The 25,016-nt window shown below is 42.5% G+C and overlaps 1 protein-coding gene across 3 annotated transcripts in view; it reads right to left on the bottom strand.

The window, feature by feature from the left end:
• The window catches only part of LOC143041064 (uncharacterized), a 154,801-nt gene extending 130,761 nt beyond the window's left edge, over positions 1-24,040 (bottom strand). Inside the window, exons 1-2 of one of the 3 annotated variants that reach the window (XM_076212719.1) lie at positions 23,842-24,039; positions 267-820 (exon numbers count right to left, since the gene is read on the bottom strand). In XM_076212719.1, coding sequence (XP_076068834.1) covers positions 267-820; positions 23,842-23,850 — 563 coding nt within the window. In that variant the 5' untranslated portion in view covers positions 23,851-24,039. Of the gene's footprint in view, positions 1-266; positions 821-23,841 lie in introns of all 3 variants that reach the window. The other 2 variants (XM_076212717.1, XM_076212718.1) reach the window with 2 other exon arrangements.
• Positions 24,041-25,016: the final 976 nt, after the last annotated feature.

The following is a 25,016-nucleotide window of genomic DNA, read 5'->3' on the forward strand; positions in this document are numbered from 1 at the left end:
TGCCCATCCCATTTTTACATCTAATGGATGAAGGATCATCCCTGTCTCACTGCAGTGAGACACAACAGACCTGAGCTGGTTTACCCCAACCACTTCATTACATGGTGATCCCCTGCCTCATCCACTCAAAAAATTCATGGAACACACAAGGCTACATCATTTCTTCACTCCTATCTTCCTTGCTTGAAAGACATTCCTCTAGCATTCAATGCACCCTTCACCCAGTCCATCCAACTTATAAACACAGCACTGAAAAACAACCCTACCTCGTATTCTCTTCTCTCTCTCGTTTTCCTTCCCTGTCCTCTCTTTCCTTCTTTATCTTAACAGGCCTCTCCTCACTGCTGTACTCCCTCTTAACTCCAACCCTTTCCTCCAAATGTCTTTCCCTTCCCCTCTCCTTAGAGTGCTTTCTTCTTTTCCTTTCTCTGTTTGGGGAATCTCCCCGGTGTCTGTGCTTGCGATGTTTCCGTTTGTGCCTTTCATGGTGTCTGCGTTTATGTTTTTGATATTTCTCATTTTCTTCATATTCAACAAATTCATAATTTTTTGACCGTTTATGCCGTTTATGACTCCTGTCCTCTTCACTTTCACTTTCACTCTCCTCTCCATCACTAGTTTGTTGTTTAGATTTTTTCCGGTGTTTCTCTCTTTGCCCTTTCTTTCTACGGGGCTTCCTATATTTTCTGTCCTGTACACTGCTTGGGGAACTGTTTTCTATGCTGCTATCACTTCCTGTAGAGCTATCTTCACTTTCAGAATCCCTCGATTCTTCAGAACTGTTCCCCTCCCTTTCTGATGAATCTGACCTCCTTTTACCCTGAAGAGAAAATCAGAATTATATCTATCAAAATCCTGGCAATTAATGCAATAATGTATTAATCAAAATTCTTCCCACATACTCATAATGTTTTAAATGAAATTTAGTTTCTCAAAATAATAAGTTCACACACTTATATATAATAAGCACAGCACCCAAAACTCAAATATGGGGGAAATTCTGGCCACTGTTTCTCATGCAAATTAATACTTGAAATGAAATTTAGTTTGTCAAAAAAAGAAGTTCACACACTGATATGTAATATGCACAGCACCCAAAACTCAAATATGGAGGAAATTCTAGCCACTGTTTCTCAGGCAAACTGATGGGATGGAATGGAGAGACCAAGGGTTCTCCACTCTTTTTTTTTTTTCTTTTTCTCTTACAAAATGTCAAATGCTAAGAAGGTCTGGGAAGTGGAATCCAACTAGAACACTAGTACATACATATACTGAAGGCCTTTTCCCCCTTACAAGGGAGGTAGCAAAAAAAAAAAAAAAAAAAAAGCATAAAATCCACCCCCACCTATTCCATCCCCACATACTCCACTCCCATCCACCCCCTTCCCTCCCTCGTGGCTCCGCCTGGAGGCAGAAGCAGTGTCGCAAGATACAGCACATCCACAGCAAGGCCGCTTCACTTAATCGGCAACCCCCCTCTCCATCCCCTCTTGTAGAAAAAGAGAAGATGAGGAGAAATTCCTTTGGACTACATTAAATTATTTTTCACATATACTCCCCCACCCCCCACCTTTCATGCATCACAGATCCATACAGAGCCATTCTCCATTCACCCCTATCTTCTGTCCTCTCCTGTCCTTCCTCAACAGACATTCCTATCTTTCCCAATGCCCCTTTTACTCCATCCATCCATCTCATCCTTGGTTGCCCCCTCATGTTCACTTCTTCTACCTGCCACACCTCTTTTACTAATCTTTCTTCATTCATTCTTTCCATGTGTCCAAACCATCCCAATACTCTTTCATCAACCCTATCTCCTAACTCCCTTCCCACCCCCATTCTCCTCCTCACCTCCTCGTTTCTCACTCTATCCAGCCTAGTAACCCTTATCATACTTCTCAGGCACCTCATCTCAAATACATTCAAACTCCTCCCTTATGTTCCATGTTTCTGCCCCATACAGTACTGTTGGCACAATCCATTCTTCATACAATCTCCTCTTAGCATCCATTCCCAAATGTCTATTTCTCATTACACTTTTTAATCCCCCAAGGCATTTACTTGCTTCTTCCAATCTACATTCTACCTCTACCTCCACTCCTTTTCCCACCACATTTGCACCCAAGTATCTAAAAATCTATCCACTTCCTCCAGTCTCTCTCCCTTCATACTCACTTCTAGTCTGCTGCCATTTTCTCCACTTGTACATCTTATCACCCATATTTTACCCATATTCATCTTCCACTTCTTTTGCACACCGTCCCAAACTCTGTCACTAACTTCCTCAATCACCTCCTCTGATCCTGCCACAAGTGCAGTGTCATCAGCAAACAACAACTGGCTTATCTCCCACTTTTTTCCATTTTCTTTACCCATCTCCAATCCCCTTCCATTTGCCTCCCATAAACCTTCCCAAGATCACTTAACAAACTAATCCCTTTGAAACTACTACACTCACATTTGTCCCCCTTTCCTTTGTAAAGTGGAACTATACAGGCACTCCTCCAGTCCTCTGGTACTCTACCCTCTTTTAAACAAATATCAAATAACCTCCCCAGCTAGTCCATCATAGTGCAACCTTCTTTGCTTCTTCATCCCACCACTCACTACCTTTCCTTCTATTTCTTCCCATCCTCCTTGTTCCACACACCATCTTTGCACATCTTGTGACTCCCTCCTTGAACCATCCCCATTCCTCTTCCACTTCTAGTTCTACTATATCCTTCACTCTCTCCCACTCTTCTCTTAGCTTCTTGTACTCCTTTTCTTTCTCATTTAAGCAGTTTACTTAAGGCACCTCCCTACCTTCTGTCCTTCTCTTCTTTCTCCACCTATTCTCCACTCTCAACTTACCTTCCATCAAAAAATGTCCTGATATTCCCCCTCTCTCTCCCCTTAGAACATGTACATCCTTAACCCTTCCTACTATTCTCCTGGTTACCACTATACAGTCCATTAACACCCTATCTATCACCTTCCATCCACCACCCTCTCCCATGTGTACTTATGCTTGACTTTCTTCCTAAACATTGTATTAGCTATCATCAACTCTCTTTCTAGACACATCTCCACCATCAAGTCTCCACTACAATTTTCTCCTGGAACTCCACACTTCCCAACCACTCCACCTATTGGTTCCTTTCCTACCCTAGCATTAAGGTCTCCCAATACAATGACATTCTCCCTAAACCCTCTATGCACTCATTTAAATCTATCCAAAAAACCTCCCTTTACTTTACACTCTTCTTATTACCAGGCCAATATGAACTTACAAATACCCACATCTCCCTTCCCAGTTTCACCTTCATCCACATTAACCTTGAAGAAACCTCCTTCCACTCCACCACATGCTTACCTATCTCTTCACTTACTAGTATAGCCATCCCTTCTCTCCTTCATCCTCTCTTCACTCCAGATACACTTCCAAACTCAAACTCACTTCTCCCCTTCAACTTTGTTTCACTCAATGCCAACACATCCATCTTTCTTCTCACAAACATACTGCCTACCTCTTCTCTTTTACTCTCATCTGTACCACAACCAGGCACATTAAAAGACCCAAACCTTAGGGTTCTGGTTGGAAAACTCCCAGACCCTCTTATACCTTTGGATTTTTTAGGAATGACCCCATTGGGGCTACAGGGAGAAGGATTCCTAGTCTCATCCCCATCCCGCTTTTGTCACTTTTTACAACTCAATTGGAAATACTTGGTGGCAGTATTCTTTTCCCCCACCACAGGGTTCTGTGAAGAAAATGAATATTCAGAGAAGTGTTCAGGACAGTAACAAGAGTGGGGGGACAGCATAATGGAGGGACAGTCGCAGTATAATAAAGTATGACCACTTCTCTATGAATAGAGATTTCCTCTACCACAGACAAAATTATGTGTGGCTCTGGTCCATAGGGGCACCCCATGTAGACCCTAAAGTATCAGCTGCATGCTACTGTACTGAGCAGCTTTTAACCCCACAATAACATGCAGCCAATACCCCAGACGGGGCTAGTAATCGGGTCATTAGATGTGCATGATTGTGGCAAGAATATGAGTAAAAGGGAGGAGACTGGTAGTATGTATGTAAGATGGACAATGGATATGTTAGTGTTTAAAGATAAATGAAATGGTACAGTGAGCTGAAGTTTGGGGCTGTGCTGGGGTGTCAGAAGTGATGGGTGGATGAAGGAGGGAAGGAGGGGCTCTGCTGATAAGTGATGCAGCAGGTAAGTGCATGGAGAGGAGGAAAAATATAATGTAGACAAAGGTGAAATTGAGATAAAAGATGTGGGTTTTTTGGAGTACATATGGTCCAGGTAGTGAGAAAAGTGAAGAGGAGAGGGTGACTTTTTGGAGTGACTTAAGAATGTGGAGTTTTGGGAGGTACATATATATGATGGTGTTACAGGTCTCAATGATAAGAGTAAGGTAAGAGGGAAATGGAGAGCGGAGGAAAAGTCAAGGGGAAAAAGGAGGAATGTAGAAAAATGCTATGGGTAAACAAATTAAATGAGAAGCTATCACCTTTGCCCTATGCACTTGGACTCCTGGGGCAGGTAATAGTCACAGCTTGGAATCAGAGAGAAATGTAAGATTTAAACCCATAATTAAGTAATGCAAGAGCAGCACACATCCAATTTTGCCACTAGTGCATATTTCAGAACAAGATGGGATCTCAAACTGGATATTTAAAAAATATAAGGAACTACTGCCAAACAAGATTCAGTCTTATTGTATGTTCATTAAAGGAAGGAGTAGTGTCACAGGAGTAGAAAGGGACAAATTTGGCACCACTAAACTAAAGGCTGGTATTACTGACCAGCTGAACAGTGAAGGGAGTGGGTGGGGGGAGTTATATGAAAAATTATATTTTGATGCACCCCAAAGGGATTTCTTCAATGTTTCTGCATGAGGGAGTTGCTGATTAAATGAAGTGGCCTTCCTGTGTATATTGTCTTGCTACATTGCGTCTGACCCAGTGCAATGGGCAAGATGCAGGGATGACCTGTCATCCATGAGGAGCCAAGATGAGAGGGAGGGATGGGGTGGTGGATAGGAGTGGAATGGGTGGGGATGAAATAGGTGTGAGTGAAATTATGCCTCTTGACTTTGGCTACCTCCATGATAAGGGGGAAAGAGCCCTTAGTATATGTATGTACAACAGTGAAATCATGTAAATGGATTGTGAAAGACTGAGGAGTCAAATATCTTGAAGAGATGAATATTGTGACTGACAGTCAGTTTGGTTTTATATCTGGCAGGTCACATGTGTCAAACCTTTCAAGCTTTTACTTGAGAGTGACTGAGATGATGCAAGAGAAGGAGGGCAAGGTGGACTGTGTGAGCCTTCATCCTGAGAAGGCTTTTGATAGAGTAACTTACAATCGTCTTATGTAGAAAATGGAGCACGCTGGAGGACTAAGATCTAGATCACTCAAATGGGTGAAAAAAAAATTGAAGGGAAAGTAAGAGGACAGTAGCAAGAGATAAAATGTCAGGATGGAGATTAGTAACCTCGAACAGACAACTTCAACTTAGATTCACTCAATGCTAACACATCCATCTTCCTTCTCACAAACAACTTGCCAATCTATTTTCTTTTATTCTCATCTGTATCACATCTATGCACATTTAATTACCCCTATTTTAAGGGTAGTAATTGAAGTTCTCTTCCCAGACCCTCTTAGACTTTGACTTTTCATGGGAAAATATACAGAGAATAAGATCCCCAGTCCCATCACTTCATCCCATCAAGTTCCCTTTTACATCATGCATGAGAAACATGGAAACAATTTTTTTTTCCAATCCCAGAGGGGTATACAGAAGAGGTAGAATCAAAGAAGTGGTAAATGACAGTTTTAAGGGAAGAGTGTAAAGGAGGAGCAGTCATAGTACAAAATAATCACCAGTCCTCCATGAGTAGAGATTTTACTCCAACACACACAAATGATATATGCCTCTAGTCAAACGGGGTGCCCCAAAATAGTCTATAAAGCAATGGTTGCATATTACAATGCAGTCAACTCTCCATGTTATCATGAAGTACCTCAGTACAAACAACTTTCCATACTGATGTATAACTTGGAATAGCTTAGAAGGCAAAATAGCCCAAGCTAGAGCAACACATGAATTTAAAGTGAAGTGTGATAATGAGAGAATATGGAAATATTGCCAAATTAGAATCATGTGTGAATTTGTAGCTGGATATGATAACTGGAGAAGAGTAAGAGACAGAACCCCATAAGCATTATTTCTTCCTGTATACAATTACTGAAACCTAGAATTAGATAAAAACAAACACATATGTGCACAAGCAATATAAACAATTAATCAATCAATCCAATGCCCCTGGTCTCTATTGGTGAACACTAACATAACCAGCAAGAGCAATATGAATTTCATGTAATATAAAACTCTTAACATTTGGTCAAATGAGGAAATTTCTACTCTTTTATAAAAAATATATATAAAAATATAAGATTAGTGAGAATACTACTTCTAATAATAGCCATCAATTTTTGCAATCTCTAATGTGTGTCATAAGAATATTTGGTGTTTTATAAGCCTAATATATGTGTACTAATATAATACTGTATTCAGAAATACATACATATACCAAAGGCCTTTTCACCTTTACAAGTAGAAATATATATATATATATATATATATATATATATACACAACCACTCCTCATTTAACGACGACAATTGGGACCAGCGCGCCATCGTTAACCGAATTGGTCGTTAAGCGAAAGTGTATACATATACAGACGCTCAACTTACGTTTTAGTTACGTTCCGAACGGCCGAACGTAAGTTGAAAATGAACGTAAGTTGTTACTGTACTATACATCGGTAAATTCTATTACCGTATCTTATAAAACACCCCTAAATCATTAATTAAACACATAACATTGTAAAATAATAACAAATTTCAAATAGATTAAATTCAAGCAACATAAATTGAGATGGTGGAGGAGGAGGAGGCAAGGCATTTTCAGTTTGTCGTCTGCGCAACGTAAACAATGGACGCAGCGTCGTGCGCAAGTATTGTTTGAACTACGGAGAGCGCGGTAAACTAAAAAAATCACTCAAAAAATTTTTGTTTACAATTTTTTTTTACCGTCAGTTCAAACGTAAAATCGAAAAAACGTAAAACAAATGAACGTCAGTAGAGGAGCGTCTGTACGTACATGTACTGTATGTACAATGTCCAGCAATACATGTATCTTTATTTTCGTGTATTTCCCTCTTTTATACAGTACATTAAAGCTTTATTTACTGTTTATTTACGGTGGTTAGGTCCCCGAAATTACCGTATATGACCAAATCCGCGTATGCTGACATTCCATATTGAATACCGGGGTATTTTTTTAGTTTCGACCATGGGCGCAATATAGCAATAAAAAATTAATTATCAATTTTGTAAATTAAAATGTATCAACGTAATATGCAATTTTGTGGGCGGAAATGAAAGTAAAAAATATCATGCTACAAGAAAATATGCTAATGAACAAAGTCGGTAGTATAGGCTCGGGACGCCATCTTGTCGTCTGCCAACGTCTCTCACGACGACGACAACGAGGACAAGCCGGATGACATTTAATTTGCAGGTAATGATTTATCAAACACAGGTTAGGTTAGTTTAGTTTAGGTTAGGCGAATTTATCATCCTTTCATTTCCTCGACATCGGCATCTATCATAACAAACATGGTGTACCATTTGTCCGACATGACTTCGTTACTTACGAAATTTGTTTTAGCACCTTTTTTTTTATTTCCGCTCACAAAATTGCATATTATGTTGATACATTATAATTTACAAAATTAATAATTAATTTTCTATTGCTATATTGCGCCCTTGGTCGAAACTAAAAATTTACCACTACCGGTATATATTGTACCCCAGGTAGTTTTTGCAGCTTGCAGGATGGTAATGTAGACCTAAGCTTCAAAACACTTTACCTCACAGCTAATATCCACCGTACAAGTTCATTTATAACATCATACAAATTTGCCTCAGCCAACTTAATTATCGTACACGACATCGTAGCTTCGGGAGATTTACGTTAAACGAATATTGGTCTGTCATAAAGCCCGTCGTTACTCCAAGTTGTCGTTAACCGAGTAGGTCGTTAAACGAGTGGGTGTATATATATATATATATATATATATATAAATGAAATAAATAAGAATAGATAGATTAAATAAAAAATAATCTGCTCCCACCCATTCCATCCCTACATACTCCACTCCCATTCACCCCTCCCTCTCTCTTATCTTGGGTCCTCCTGGATGACAGGTCGTCCCTGCATCTCACCCACTGCCCTGGGTCAGAAGCAGTGTCGCAAGACACAGCAAAGCCGCTTCATTAAATCGGTGACCCGCTCTCTCCGTCCCCTCATGTGGCAAATTATTTTTTACACACTTCCTCGCCCCCCATCCCCTATCCACTCCCTTTCATACATCACATAATCCATACACAACCATTTTCCACTCACCCCTATCTTCAGTCTTCTCCTGTCCTCTCTCAACAGCCATTCCCCTCTTTCCCAATGCCCCTTTTACCCCATCCATCTATCTCATCCTTGGTTGCTCCCTCATTGATGTTCAATCCTTCCACCTCTGCCTTCCACACCTCTTTTACTAATCTTTCATTACTCATTCTCTCCATGTGTCCAAACCATCCTAATAGTCTTTCATCAACCCTATCTACCCCCATTCTCCTTCTCACCTTCTCATTTCTCACGCTATCCAGCCTAGTAACCCCCATCATACTTCTCAGGCACCTCATCTCAAACACATTCAAACTCTTCTCTTCCTCTCTTATGTTCCATGTTTCTGCCTCATACAGTGCTGTTGGCACAATCACTCCTTCATACAATCTCCTCTTTGCATACATTCCCAAATGTCTATTTTTCATTACACTTTTTAATCCCCCAAGACATTTACTTGCTTCTCTCAATCTACATTCTACTTCCATCTCCACTCCTTTTCCCACCACATTCGCACCCATGTATCTAAAACTATCCACTTCCTCCAGTCTCTCTCCCTTAACACTCACTTCCTATCTGCTGCCACTTTCTCTGCTTGTACATCTCATCACCTTACTTTTACCCACATTTATCTTCAACTTCCTTCTTTCGCACACCCTTCCAAACTCTGTCGCCAACTTCCTCAATCCCTCCTCTGAGCCTACCATGAGCACAGTGTCATCAGCAAACAACATATGGCTTATCTCCTACTTTTCTCCATTTTCTTTAACCATCTCCAATCCCTGACCCACTACCCTTGTGTTTACCTCTCCCACCACCCCATCCATGTATAGACTGAACAGCAAAGGCAACATAACACATCCCTGACAAAGTCCCAACTTTACCTCACTCTCCTTTTCTTATCCTAACACAAGCTCTACTACTCTCATAAAAACTCTTGACTGCTCTTAACAGCTTTCCTCCTATCCCATATATCTGCAATACCTCCCACAGTGCCTTTCTGTCTACCCTGTCTTAGCATTTTCCAAATCCACAAAGGCCCAAAAAAACATCCTTACCTTTTCCTAAAGCTTTCTCATATATCTGTCTTACCACAAAAATCTGATCCATGCAACCTTTACCTGTCCTAAACCCACACTATTCCCTCTGTTCCTCTCCGATTCACCTCAATCAAAACCCTCCCATAAGCCTTCCCAACTACACACAACAAAGATATCCCTCTGAAACTACTACACTCACACATATCCCCCTTCCCCTTGTAAATTGGAATGATACAGGCACTCCTCCAGTTATCTGGCACTCTACCATCTATAAAACAAACATTAAATAACCTCACCAGCCAGTCAACCATCATTGTACCTTCCTTTTTTCAGACATTCTGCATAACACCCATCCAACCCAGGTGTCTTACCTGCTCTCATAATCTTAACAACTGCCTTCACTTCCTTTTTCTTTATTTCTCCTCCATTTTAGTCACTCATCAGTGTCATTTTCTTAGCACTTCACACTGCAACTACCTTTCCCTCCCTATCCTCCTTGACATTTTGCAACTCCCTAAAATACTTTGCCCATCTTCCTCTCACTGCTGTCTCTTCCATTATCATCTCTCCATCTGCACCTTTTACTTTTTCTTCTCTACTTGATTTGCCTCCTCTTCCTCTTTTAATTTCTTTCCACCTCTGCCTTCCACACCTCTTTTACTAATCTTTCTTCACTCATTCTTTCCATGTGCCCAAACCATCCTAATACTCTTTCATCAACCCTATCTCCCAACTCCCTTTCCACCCTGTTCTCCTCCTCATCTCCTCATTTCTCACTCTATCTAGCCTAGTAACCCCTATCATACTTCTCAGACATTTCATCTCAAACACATTCAAACTCCTTCTCTCTTCCTCTCTTATGTTCCATATTTCTGCACCGTAGAGTGCTGTTGGCACAATCACCCCTTTATATGACCTCCTCTTAGCATCCATTCTCAGATGTCTATTTCTCATTACACTTTTTAATTCACCAAGGCATTTACTCGATTCTCTCAATCTATATTCTACCTCCACCCCCACTCCTCCCTTTCCTGCCACATTCGCACCCAAGTATCTAAAACTATCCACTTCCTCCAGTCTCACCCTTAATGCTCACTTCCAGCCTGCTGTCACTCTCTCCCATTGTACATCTCATCACCTTACTTTTGCCCACATCTATCTTCAGCTTCCTTCTTTCACACACCTTCTCAAACTCTGTCACTAATTTCCTCAATCCCTCCTCTGATCCTGCTACAAGCACAGAGTCGTCAGTAAACAACAACTGGCTTATTTCCCACTTTTCTCCATTTTCTTTAACCATATCCTAACCCCTGACCCACTACCCTTGCATTCACCTCTCGCACCACCCCATCCATGTCTAGATTGAACAGCCAGGGCGACATAACACATCCCTGATGAAGTCCCACCTTTACCTCAAACCATTCACTCTCTCCATTTCTAATCCTAAAACAAGCTCTACTACTCTCGTAAAAACTCTTGACTGCTCTTAACAGCTTTCCTCCTATCCCATATATCTGCAGCACTTCCCACAGTGCCTTCCTGTCTACCCTGTCGTAAGCCTTTTCCAGAACCATAAAAGCCCAAAAAACATCTTTACCTTTTCCTATAGCTTTCTCACATATCTGTCTTACCACAAAAATCTGATCTACACAACCCCTACCTGTCCTAAAACCAGTGTTCCTCACCAATTACTCCCTCTGTTCCTCTCCTAATCCTCTCAATTAAGACCCTCCCATAAGCTTTCCCAACTACACTCAACAAGCTGATCCCTCTGAAACTACTACACTCACACTTGTCCCCCTTTCCCTTGTAAAGCGGAACTATACAGGCACTCCTCCAGTCCTCTGGCACTCTACCATCTCTTACACAAACATTAAATAACCTCACCAGCCAGTCCACCATAACTGTACCTCCTTTCTTCAGACATTCTGCATGACATCCATCCAACACAGGTGCCTTAACCCCTTCCATATGGTGCCGCATACATAGGCGTCATGAGGAGCAAGTGGATACGTGAGGCTGCCATATCGGCGTCTTGATTATATTTATTGTAGTTGCCCCTCCGTAATGACATACTCTCTAAACTGTCTGTAATCACATTTTCTATGGTTATCAAAATTCACGGGTGAAAGAGAGAATGATCGATATAAGCGGTGACTATATTTTATGATGCGAGTATTATTACGACACGTCGTACAGCTGGCATCGGCTGCTGCCCGCGAGATTTAAGGCCCGTACTGAAGAGGTTAACTGCTCTCATCATCTTAACAGCTGCTTTCACTTCATCTTTCCCTATTTCTCCTCCATTTTCCTCATTCATTACTCTCATTTTCTTAGTGCTTCCCACTACAACTACCTTTCCCTCCCTATCCTCCTTCACATTTAGCAAGTCCCTAAAATACTCTGCCCACCTTCCTCTTACTGCCGTCTCTTCCATTATCATCTCTCCATCTACACCTTTTACCTTTTCTTCTCTACTTGAATCGCCTCCTCTTCCTCTCTTAATTTCTTTCCAAAACATCTTTTTATTGCTTTCAAAATTTTCTGTCATACTCTTACCCCATTTCACATCTGCTCTCTTCTTTGCTTCCTTTATCTTATGCTTAACTTCCTTTCTCTTTACTTTGTACCTCTCATACGATTCCCTTGTCCTAATTTGTAGCCAATCTATGAATACCTGCTTCTTCTCTTCTACACCCTTCTTTGCTTCCTCATCCCACCACTCACTACCCTTCCTTCTATTTCCACCCACCCTCCTTGTTCCACACACCATCTTTGCACACCTTATGACTCCCTCCTTGAACCATCCCCATTCCTCCTCCACTCCTAGTTCTACTCTATCCTTTACTCTCTTCCACTCCTCTCTCAACTTCTTCTTATACCCATTCTCTTTTTCTTTCTCATTTAACCCATTCAACTCCGATGACAAGATGTCTTGACTTTTGGACAAATAAAACCAAAACTCATAATAAAACAACAAACTGTTTGATGATCAAACAGCAACAGAGAAATATGACGTCATCAGTCCTCCTCGAGGAGGACTGATGACGTCATATTTTTCTGGTGCTGTTTGATCATCAAACATTTTGTTGTTTTATTATGATTTTTTGTTTTATTTGACCAAATGACAAGACATCTTGTCATCGGAGTTGAATGGGTTAAGCAGTTCACTCTAAGTACCTCCCTACCTTCTGCCCTTTTCCTCTTTCTCCACTCTCAATTTACCTTCCACAAGGAAATGATCTGATATTCCCCCACTCTCTCCCCTTAGAACATGTACATCCTTAACTCTTCCTACCATACTCCTGGTCACCACTATATAGTCCATTAATGCTCTATCTGCCACCCTTCCCCATGTGTACTTATGATTGACTTTCTTCCTAAACATTGTATTTGCTATCATCAACTCTCTTTCTATACACATCTCCACCATCAATTCTCTACTACAATTTTTACCTGTAACTCCATACTTCCAAATCACTCCATCTATTGGTTCATTTCCTACCCTAGCATTAAGGTCTCCCAAAACAAATACATTGACATTTCTCCCTAATCCCTCTATGCACTCATTTATATCTACCCAAAAAGCCTCCCTTTCCTGTACGCTCTTTTCACTACAAGGCCCATACGCACTTACAAAAACCCATATCTCCCTTCCCAGCTTCACCTTCATCCACATCAACCTTGATGAAACCTCCTTCCACTCCACTACACGCTTACTTATCTCTTCACTTACTAGTATAGCCACCCCTTCTCTCCCTCGTCCCCTCTTCACTCCTGAGTACCTCCCAGCTACACTCCCAAACTCACACACATCCTTCTCTTTCATTTTAGTTTCACTCAAAGCCAGCACATCCATCTTTCTTCTCGCAAACATACTGCCTATCTCTTCCCTTTTACTCTCATCTGTACCACATCCACGCACATTAAAAGACCCAAACCTTAGGGTACTGGTTGGAAAACTCCCAGACCCTCTTATGCCTTTACATTATTTTTAGGAATGTCCCCTTTGGGGCTACAGGTAGCAGGTCTCCTAATCCCATCCCCCATCCCGTTTTTTGTCGCCTCTTACAGTTCAAGTGGAAAGACTTAGTGGTAGCATTCTCTTCCCTCACCACAGGATAGGCAAAAAAGGATATGAATATTCAGAGAAATGGTACAGGACAGTAACAAGGGGTTGGGGGACAGCGTAACGGAGGGACAGTTGTAGTATAAAAGTGTCATCATTTCTTTATGAACAGAGTTTTCCTCTATCACAGACAAAATTATGTGGCTCAGGTCCGTAGGGGCCCCCCTTATAGACCCTCAAGTATCAACTGCATGCTACTCTGCCACAATAACATGCAGCCAATACCCCAGACAGAGTATATGAAAAATATTTATGTGATTATGAAATTTTGCCACATTCTGTTATCACCATCAGTGGTCCATTCTGTAAAATTTGTAAATTGTTTATGTTCATCTTGATGACTGCTCAGTCATACTGTGGAGGCATAGTTGAGGGTGGCTTATAAATTGCTTGTAGATGATTATTAGAATTTCTTTCTGTTGTCCAAAGCCAATAAGTTTGTTTTCTTGTTGACTTTTGCTGTCACAACTTTGATACGTGGGATGAAAGTCATACAAGTATCAAATGTAAGGCCTAAAATTTAAGGGTTCTTTTCCAATGGAAGGATATGGCCACATTTTTTTTTAACTTAATTTTACTGGATTCGGTTTGGTGGGTTTATCATCCCACCAGGCCAACACGTAGTGTCCACCTCCAGTTTTCCTCAGCCTTCACTAAGGAGTTATGCCTGTCTGGATGTCCAGGGGCATCTACCAGTTTGGCTAGGAAGTTATCCAGTTGGTGTTTGAACGAATCCACTGAGCAACCCCTTTTGTCTCAGACCTATCTTGGGGTGCAGTTGAAGAGTCTGGTAGTTTCTCCTCTGAAGCTGTTGTACTGTAGTGATCCAGCTATGCCATGCTGAACAGTGTTGACAATATGTAATTTTTGCAGGAAAATTAATTTTTCCCTGATACAAACTCTTCGGTACTCCTTATAATAGGATACTTCGCGTAGCGTAAATATTTCTACCGCTAAATTAAAATCCTTACTCTGTGGGTCTGGGCAACGCTTATCCTCAGTAAGGGGCCCTATTGGGGCAAGGGGGGCCCTTGCCCTCCACCACAAGTCTCGCACACTATACTCCATTCTCTTCGCGGTAGTCAATGAGTCAACATCTCCCAATTATACTTCTTTAGTTTTTATCGGCTTCCCCCTTATTGGGCCGATTTTCAGTCAAAATCCCTTATTAACACAAAGCGAACCGTTAATTAATCAACGATTCAATATTTACGTTGTGTGCCGAAAATCAAGCAACCCGCTTCAATTGTCGCCAGCTCACTCCCAGGACACTAAGGAGTTCGTCGTCCTTCAATTTCATTGGGGTTTACCTACGCCATCCTGTGTCCTGGAATTTCTTGAGTGCCCTCTCCCTTTCCTGTATTATTCCCCTAACCGCCACCGGGTATCCTACCCTTCACTGTATGTATGGAATCTGGTTCCAGTATTGTTGTTGTTCAAAATAGGTTGTGTGCCTCCGCTGAAGGGAGATACCCTTGTCTCACCCCCTTACCGCCAGCCCAAGCGGATCCTCACATTTGGTGTATCAAGTGTAGAGCTCTCAAGTGTTCACTTTCATCCCCGTGTGAGACGTGCATTCAGTGGGATGATAGTCAGTGGTCCGTGTACTTTCATGTTCACAGGAAAGCGCATGCAGGGAAAAAGGTGCGCAAGCATAGGAAATGGCTTCCACCTTCACCCCCCAAAAACAAGAGAAGGCAGACTACGGCTTCAGAGGAGACGAGCAATTCTCTCCCTCCTCCAAAGCGTAGTAGACAGGAAAGTTGTACAACGTCCACCTCGAGTCATTCTCAGGCCAAGTTGTCCTCTATTCCTTCAACCAGGACGGTTAGCGTAGACGGACATGCGCCTCCGGCCACCTCTAGCTACCGCTCCTGTACGAGCTTTTTCCCGGATGAGGTCGCTTGCGGCTTGCCCTCGACCCATCCCGGAAACTCGACGCCGACACGGACAAAGAACCCGGGTTCGAAGACAGAGCCCCTCAGCCTCTTCTGCTCAGGAATCCCGCAGTACGCATAAAACCCATCCTAGGAAGAGCCAGGTGATCAACAGAGACCTTTCCATGCCCTTTGATCACGAGGACAGAGGTGGGCCTACGCGCACATTACTTGCGGGTAAACCCACCTCTACCAGAAGAGAGAGCCTCTCCTTAGGGTCCCCCGGACCATCTGAACCTAATCGCGACTCTCCAAGCGGGCATTTACAGGAACTTCTCCCCCACTATCTATTCCCTCTTTCACACAATGAAAGAACAGATGATGGATGAACAACACGAATTCATCCAGGCAACTCAGGAAAAGTTCCTGTTGAACTCCGAAGTTCGCAAGGATTCACCGCCCACAAGAGCCCCACTAGAACATGTTCCAGCTGATCGGAACCCCCCCGAACCGATCAGGGACGAGGATGAAGACGCGGTGTTTCTCGCTGACCGGACAGACGCCAGCTACGACGACGACAACGTCCACAGCACCGGGGATGAGAGGGCAAGTTACCAAACTTCGCAGGATTCCCAGTCAGAATCCCCGATGGTTGTTAAACCCTCCTTCTCAGAGATCCTCTCTAAAGTTAGGAGAGCTAATCAACTGAGCCCTCCACAAGAGGAGGAAGCCACGTTCAAGTCGGAAATCTTCAGGACGGGCAATTCTCAAACAACAAAACCACCTCCCATCCAACTCCCATGGAGTACACAGACAGTAAGAGCCATGAACCAGGCCTCCGACACACTCACAAACCGGACAACCGAGACACCGCTCTGGCGCTCTGTTCCAGTGGAACAGCAAAAACGCTTCTACATCCCATCAGGGACCAACCTTAAAGAACCCTTGATCCCGGCTCGGTTACCAGAGCTTGTCAAAGCGGACATGGATTCCCTGCTCAGAAGAAACATCATCCTTTCTGGCAGAGAATCCAGGGACCTCGTTCAGGGCCTGGCTCTCTATCTCGCGGTGAACTCCTGGCTGGAACGTGTCTTGGCTTCAGTAAGGGAGTTTTTACCCGAGCTGCAACCCCAGGAGGAATGCAACCTCCAGGCTCTATTGGAAAGCTCGAGCAGAGCCCTGAAGCATCAAGCGGCCTGCCTCTCAACGTCTTGGGCCAACATCGAGTCACGCAGGAGAGACACCATCCTAGGAGACCCCAGTGATCCCCTCCTCAGAGAAATTTATGCTCCATTGAAGAGGGCCCCCCTTCTAACCCGCATGCTGATTCCCCCGGACATGGTGGATTCAGCAATCACAAGCAAAAACCAACTGATGCATAACAGAGCCATCGAGAGAGTAGCCGTCCCTACCTCGAGGCCAAGGCCAACCCCCCCATCAGCCCCGAGGACCCCTCAGACGCAAAGACAGCCGTTTCCTCACTCGAAGAAAGAAGAAAGGCCACCCCTCCACTCCAAGTCGAAAATGCAGACAGAAAAGCCCCGCCCCTTTCCGACTAGAGAACCTAGACGCAAACATTATAGAGGCTCCGGACCCCCCCACAGGAAATTCTAGGAATTCGCCAGCCCGTCCGCACAAGATAGGGGGTTGCCTCTCCCTCTACTGGAGAGCATGGGAAGAGGCCGGGGCGGAAGACTGGACCCTACAAGTCATCAAGACAGGCTATCGTCTTCCCTTTCACACTGTCCCAAACCTCTCCCCCTATCCCATCCAAGTCAGCAGCTACCACCCGGACTTGGCTCGCGGGCGGGCCCTAGCAGAGGAAATCTCCGTTCTGCTCCAGAAAGGAGCTTTAGAGGAAGTCTCGACTCCGGACCCAGGGTTCTACTCAAGGCTATTCCTAGTAGAAAAGACAACAGGGGGGTGGAGACCAGTCATCGATTTGTCTCCACTCAACAAGTTCCTTTCCCTGACAAAGTTCCAAATGGACACCCCAGAGGCCGTAAGGGCGTCTATCAGGGAAGGGGACTTCATGGTGTCGCTGGACCTCCAAGATGCCTATTTCCAAATACCAGTGCATCCCTCCTCCAGGAAATTCCTCAGAATCGTCCACAAGGGCAACACCTTCCAGTTCACCTGCCTATGCTTCGGACTTTCCACAACACCCCAAGTCTTCACCAGAGTGTTCAAACTCGTTTCAGCATGGTCCCACTCCAGGGGAATTCGCCTACTCCGTTACCTGGACGACTGGCTGATCCTTGCACATTCTGCCCAGCTATGCCAAGAACACCTGAGAATGGTCCTAACCTTCGTCCAGAAATTGGGCACCGTAGTCAACCCGGAGAAGTCAGATTTCTTACCAAGACAGAGAGTCATGTACCTGGGTATGGTCCTGGACTCCTCCCTAATGAAGTCCTTCCCAGTAGAAAAGAGGATCCAGAATCTCACTTCTCTAGATGCACAGGCACTATCGACCGGGTTCCTGATGGCGAAACAGTGCCAAATCCTCCTGGGCCATATGGCCTCTGTAGAGAGATTAATCCCCAGGAGCAGATAAAGAATGCGACCGCTACAGTGGCTCCTCAAGTCTCAGTGGGTCCTGCAAGAGGGAGAACCCCTACAACACATCTCCCTCACTGAAGAAGTCAAGGATTCTCTTCTCTAGTGGAAGGACCCGTGCAACCTGCTTGTGGGGATGCCCCTCGGCCCATCTCCCCCCGAAGTCCTCCTGTTCTCCAATGCCTCCAAGGAGGGCTGGGGAGCCCACCTCAACGACGATTACATCAGTGGTTCCTGGTCCACAGTCGAGCGGACAGCCCATATCAACTGGCTAGAGTTGAAAGCAGTACTCCTGGCTCTCCATCACTTCAAGGATCAAGTCTTGGGGAAAGTAGTGGGCATAATGTCAGACAATTCCTCGGTAGTAGCCTACCTGAACAAGCAAGGGGGCACAGTCTCCCAGGAACTATGCCTTCTGATGATGGACATCCTCAACCTAGCCGAGAATCTCCAAGTGTCACTCAAAGCCCGCTACATCCCAGGGAAGAGGAATGTCTGGGCGGACCACCTCAGCAGGAAGAATCAGATAATCAGCACAGAATGGTCCCTACATCAAGAAGTAGCAAACTTCATCCTCAGCAAATGGGGCTCCCCTCTAGTGGACCTTTTCGTCACGAGATGGAATCACCAACTCCCAATATATTTCAGCCCTCTCCCGGATCCTCTGGCAGCAGGAGAAGATGCTCTTCTGCAAAGTTGGGACAACCTGGACACCTATGCTTTCCCACCATTTCCCTTGCTCCACAAGGTACTCCAGAGAGCAAGAAACGCATCCAACCTTCGGATGACTTTGATCGCTCCTTGGTGGCCCGAAGCCCCATGGTTTCCAGATGCCCTTGATCTAGCAGTAGAAGAGTCTCTGGCCCTTCAGGGAAGACCAGATCTTTTACATCAACCCATCAACGGGGCCTGGCACAAGAACCCTTCAGCACTCAATCTTCACGCGTTCAGACTATGGTCCGGATCCTCCTAAAGAAGGGTTTTCCCAGAGAAGTGGCGGAGGACATGTCCGCTCCTATTCGCTCTTCCTCAGCTAACCTTTATCAAGGGAAATGGAATGCCTTTGCAGAATGGTGCCACTCCAGGAAGATAGTCCCAGATCAAGCCACCATTCCTGAGATCGCCTCCTTCTTCCACTTCCTCAGGAAGTCCAAGAAGATCTCCCTCTCGGCAGTACAAGGCTATAGGGCAGCTCTAAATCAGGTGTTTTCTCTGAAGGGAATGGACCTAGCCCTTTCACCGGAAATTTCCATGCTCTTCAGGCACTTCAAAAGATCATGCCCCCCCAGGGAAATCAGTTCTCCTCCGTGGGATGTGGCATTAGTCCTGAACTCTCGGTGGGGTCCCCCTTACGAACCCCTCCGAGATGCACATCTGAAGGACTTCACCTTGAAGACAGTTTTTCTGCTAGCCCTGGCATCTTCCAAGAGAGTAGGGGAGTTACACGCCATCTCTTATAGAGTTGCCCATTCCAAAGGATGGAAAGAGGTCTCCTTCACTTTCATGCCTCAATTCATTGCCAAAAAACCAAGATCCTGCCAAATCCGACCCTAGATTCTGGTCCTTTAGTGTTCCATCCTTAGACGAATTTGTAGGGGGAGAACAGACTGAAACAGTACTATGCCCGGTACGAGCCATCCGGACCTACCTCAAGAGAACCGAACATCTTAGACCAGAATTAAAGAGGTTGTTCGTCTCTACTAAAGGTAAACCGAAGCCCATCACTAAGAATTCCATTTCTTACTGGATCAAGGAAGTCATCCGCAGAGCCTACGACATGAACCACACAGATTGCCCTAAGGCGAAAGCCCATGACCTGAGGGCAGTGGGGACCTCCCTAGTCTTCAGAAAGAATCTGTCAGTCAACCAGGTTCTTCAAGCAGGTATATGGAAGAGCCAGAATACGTTCACTTCCTTTTACCTCAAAGAAGTTATGTGGGAATCTTTAGGGAACTTCTCTTTGGGCCCCACAGTGGCCGCCCAAGAAGTCCTGAAATGATATACCCCTCCCCGAGGGCACACAGCCGACCCTGACAACTCATCCAGGTTCTGGCTCGGCAACCGCAGGGATAACTTTCCAAAGTCCTTCTCATTCTCCTACATTCCCTTACCTCACCCAAGGGCTCTCAAGCATTCCAAGGGAATCAATTCAAACCCTTCAGTGGTACAAAAGTGAGTATAACCTGTCTGTCTCCACTCCAGGGAACAGAAAAGGGTGCACTTCAAAGTGAGGGGAATGTATAGGGGTCTGGTCAACGTAGTCTTAGCACACTAAATTTTCCTTACGGGGATTTTCCAGGCTAGATAACAACTTTCTTCCCTCCTAAGTCCGAGTCTCCTATTGTAAGGAGTACCGAAGATTTTGTATTCTTTGGATCAAATGTAATTTTCGCAGGAAAATTAATTTTTCCCTGATACAAACCTGAGGTACTCCTTACCTCTAATGGCCCTCCTCAACCACCCCTCTAAACAGTTCCTTCTCCTTGCCTGACAAACCTTGTGCTTAATTTCATACCTGGCTCAGAGAATGGAGTATAGTGTGCGAGACTTGTGGTGGAGGGCAATGTAGCTTTTGCCTCTGCATTCAGACACCTGTGACATTATGAAGTTTGTCAGATTTAGCATTTTTCTCCATTATTTCCATAGATAAATTAAGGTGTACCTATCCTGTCTTCTCTCCAAAGAGTAGAGATTTAGGTACTTTAGCCTTTCTGAGTAATTGTGATCTTTTAAGTGTTCTATATTTTTAGTGAATTGTCTCTGGATTTTCTCTAACAGATTTATTTCATTAGCACTGGTTGGATTCCATAGTTGGGAACAGTAGTCTAGCCTTGGCAGTACAAGGGATTTCCAGAGCATTAACATTGTGTGCTTATCCTAGGTTTTAAATGTCCTTAGTATCCAGCCAGAAAGTTGATAACATTTTTCACTAGGACCATATGTTTTTGAAACCACAGTTACTCAATAAAATTACTGGAAGATCTTGTACATAATCAACCTTATTAATAGGTTTTTGACTGGGGTCATGGTAATTCCTTTGACTGGTCTCCTTTCATTTGAAGTTGATGTATTGGAAATTGCTATCATTGAACTGCGTGTTGTTACCCTCAACCCAGATCTCTCTGTAGTCAATTGGTCTCTGACTGAACTGATAGCTCTAATTAGCCTAGTGTCATAAGCAATGCTAATTACATTGCTACTGATTCCATAGTCTATGTCCAGCATGAGAATAAGGAATAATACCAGTCCTAGGACCATTCCTTGTGGGACTAAGATGACCATATTGCTTATTGCACTCTCTTACTCCTGGACACATACAAACTGCTTTCTTCCTGTAAGAAATTCAACAACCCATGCACCCAGTTCTCTTGAAATTTTTAGGTCATGGAGTTTGTGTAGTAAAACCCTGTGGCCCACTTTGTCAAAGGCCTTGCTGAAATTGAGATAAATGGCATCCATTCTTTTATCAAGACATGAGATGTTGTTCAATGATGTCATAGCTGTAAGCAAGGCTGATAGGCAGGATCAACCAGCTCAAAAGCCATGATGAGTCTCATTCATTAGATTGGACTCCTCAAGATATTGTACAGTAGCAGCATTAATAACCTTTCAAACAGAAAGTTGATAACATTTTTCACTAGGACCATATGTTTTTGAAACCACAGTTACTCAATAAAATTACTGGAAGATCTTGTACATAATCAACCTTATTAATAGGTTTTTGACTGGGGTCATGGTAATTCCTTTGACTGGTCTCCTTGCATTTGAAGTTGATGTATTGGAAATTGCTATCATTGAACTGCGTGTTGTTACCCTCAACCCAGATCTCTCTGTAGTCAATTGGTCTCTGACTGAACTGATAGCTCTAATTAGCCTAGTGTCATAAGCAATGCTAATTACATTGCTACTGATTCCATAGTTTGTGTAGTAAAACCGTGGCCCACTTTGTCAAAGGCCTTGCTGAAATTGAGATAAATGGCATCCATTCTTTTATCAAGACATGAGATGTTGTTCAATGATGTCATAGCTGTAAGCAAGGCTGATAGGCAGGATCAACCAGCTCAAAAGCCATGTTGAGTTTCATTCATTAGATTGGACTCCTCAAGATATTGTACAGTAGCAGCCTTAATAACCTTTCAAACAACTTTTCCATGTGGGAGGTTGAGGACACAGGTCGGTAATTTGATGGTGTTTTTCCATTTCCTCCTTTATGAATTGGGACGATAACTGCAGTTTTCAATTAGGTATGCAGATAACTCTGTTTCAAGGATTCCTCCATCAATAGTTTTTTGGGTTTCTGCAATGACAAGATCAATTTTTTGAAAAGGAGTGTCAGTACACCATCTCGGCCTTGAGTGGAAGTTCCAGACAGTGAGCATATTGCTTTTTCAATACCTTCTTCTGACACTTTGATGTTATTTAGACTAAGCTCAAGTCAGGATCCTTTCTGGAGAAAAGAGAGTGGTTGTTCGACTACTTTATTCTGCTTGGGTGCAGAAAAAAATTGTATTACTTATTTAGTAATTCAGCAATTTCCTCTGAGTCTGTGAATTCTGTCCCATTGTCATCAATCAGTGTGCCAATCACAGACTTGGATTGTGTGAACTGTTTTGCATATCTGTAGAAGTATCCTGGATTCATTTTGATTTTGTGGACTGCCTTTTGTTCTGCATGGAAGGCCTCTTCCTAGTGACAGCTCCTCATAGTACCAAAGAGTTCTGGAAGCCTCTTGATCAGCTTAAACCTTTTTTGCATCAAGATCTCATGTCTTCTGGTATAACTATTTATTCTTTTGCTGGCATTGTGTGTTCTGGGGACAAATTGTTCATATAAGTTGGACACTGTGTTTAAGAAATTTGCAAAGTTTGAAGCTGGATCTTAATCATAAAGAGATTGTTCCAATCAATAAGTGACATTGCATTAAGCTCCTTCCAGTCGGCTTTGTGGAAATTTAAGCTCTCAAACCCATTTTTGTATTCTTTATTTCTGTGGTTTTCTTCTTCTCTAGTGTCCAATTAGTTTCTACAAACATAATGTTATCATCAGATATTGATGTGGGTGTCAGTGATCAGTGTTCTTGTTAGCGCACTTTCATGGGGGGGTTGCTCCCTGCTGTTCCTCTCAATGGTTCTCTGTTTGTGCCACTTGGGTGGCAACATCTCCTGTTGTCCAGAGCTTGTTTGCTGAGCTTTGGTAGAAAAAATGTGCAATTTGATTTTGCAGTTTGCTTTAGTGAATATGAACATTCATTGATTCATGGTTATCTAATATGAACAACATTTCTAAGGGGGAATGTGAATATACTTGGTACATCTTCAACAAATACATATCAAATTACTTAGGGAATGTGACTATACTAACCTTAAGTATTTCTCACACAAGCTGTTAGTGTGGGGCTATATTTATATGCAACATTTAATTCACTGGAAACAACTTTTTGTCATTTTTTTAAATATCTTATTAGGTATCACTTTCCCCTTCAGCATATAAACCATGTCACTCCAAATTCCTCACATGTGCACTTATTAACACTGGTAAGTGTAAAACGACAGCAGTATTATACAAACGCCAGACAACATAAATTCAAAAATATAACATCATGACCCGAATAAGTAATTCCTACAAGTGACAAATACATCTCTCGAAAATAATCAAAATATTCCATTTGCATAGTTTAATTTCAATAGACCATCTACATCAGCCAGTGCAATCAAAGCAAACTGAAATTAATTATCATTTTATACACTTACTTTCCCCATTTTCGCCAAAACTACTACCACTCCCCGTTAACACCACTATAGAAACAGATGGCTGTGGAAGTAAATGTAAACAAGGGGAATTGCCGAAGTATTCGATTGTTTTTCCAAAGCCAACTAGTGTGACAATCATTGTTGTATTGTATACAGATGAGATAATAGGCTTTACAAAATTTATCCATTTCTTTTGTTTTAATAAGGATGTCCCATATCTATAACAATCATAACCTTTTACGCCTGCCGCTTATATTTTTTTTTATTTTGGGCGTGATCCAGCCCTTCTGCACAAATGGCCTCATTACAACAGCTCTTAAATTGTTATACAATGTCATTCACTCAAATGATACAAAATGCCAATTTTAGCTTTTACTAATTTCATCTAAATAACTATATAATCGTTATTTACGTTGAGGAAATTATTCATGTGGCCTACTCACTTGGTTGAACATTAAAGGACTTTAGTTTATATATAAATTCATATACGTATATACTATATATTTCAAATATTTATGAGGGAAAGAAGGATATTCATATATATATATACATATATATATATATACATATATATGTGAATATATATATATGTATATATATATATATATATACATATACAGTATATATATACATATATCTGTTTATATAAATAGATATATATGCGGAAAAACCACAAAGGAAAAAGAAAAAATGATGACCAAGCGCTTTCGTCTATTCAGACATCCTCAGGATGTCCTGAGGGTGTCTGAAGAGACGAAAGCGCTTCATCATTTTTTTTTTCTTAGTGGTTTTCCGCATATTTAGAATCACGAGTTTATGTGATTTATAAATCAGTTGAACACGTGATCAGAAATATGCTGGTAACCACTTAAGGGATTTCTGTGTTTCTTTTTCTTAAGTGGTTACCAGCATATGCATATACATATATATACATATATATATATATATATATATATATATATATATATATATATATATATGTATATATATACATATATATATATATATATACATATATATATATATATATATATATATATATACATATATATTTGCAGTAATTCACAGGAACACGTGAAAATAGTTTGCAGAAAAAAAACTGGGAAATAAGCTTAGTCAGAACGTTTTCGTCTATTTAAGACATTATCAAGGAATACCTTGATAATGTCTTAAAT

The sequence above is a fragment of the Oratosquilla oratoria genome, chromosome 30 (assembly GCF_046742065.1).
Source record: "Oratosquilla oratoria isolate Oo_2021 chromosome 30, ASM4674206v1, whole genome shotgun sequence".
NCBI classification, from domain to species: Eukaryota; Metazoa; Arthropoda; class Malacostraca; order Stomatopoda; family Squillidae; genus Oratosquilla; species Oratosquilla oratoria.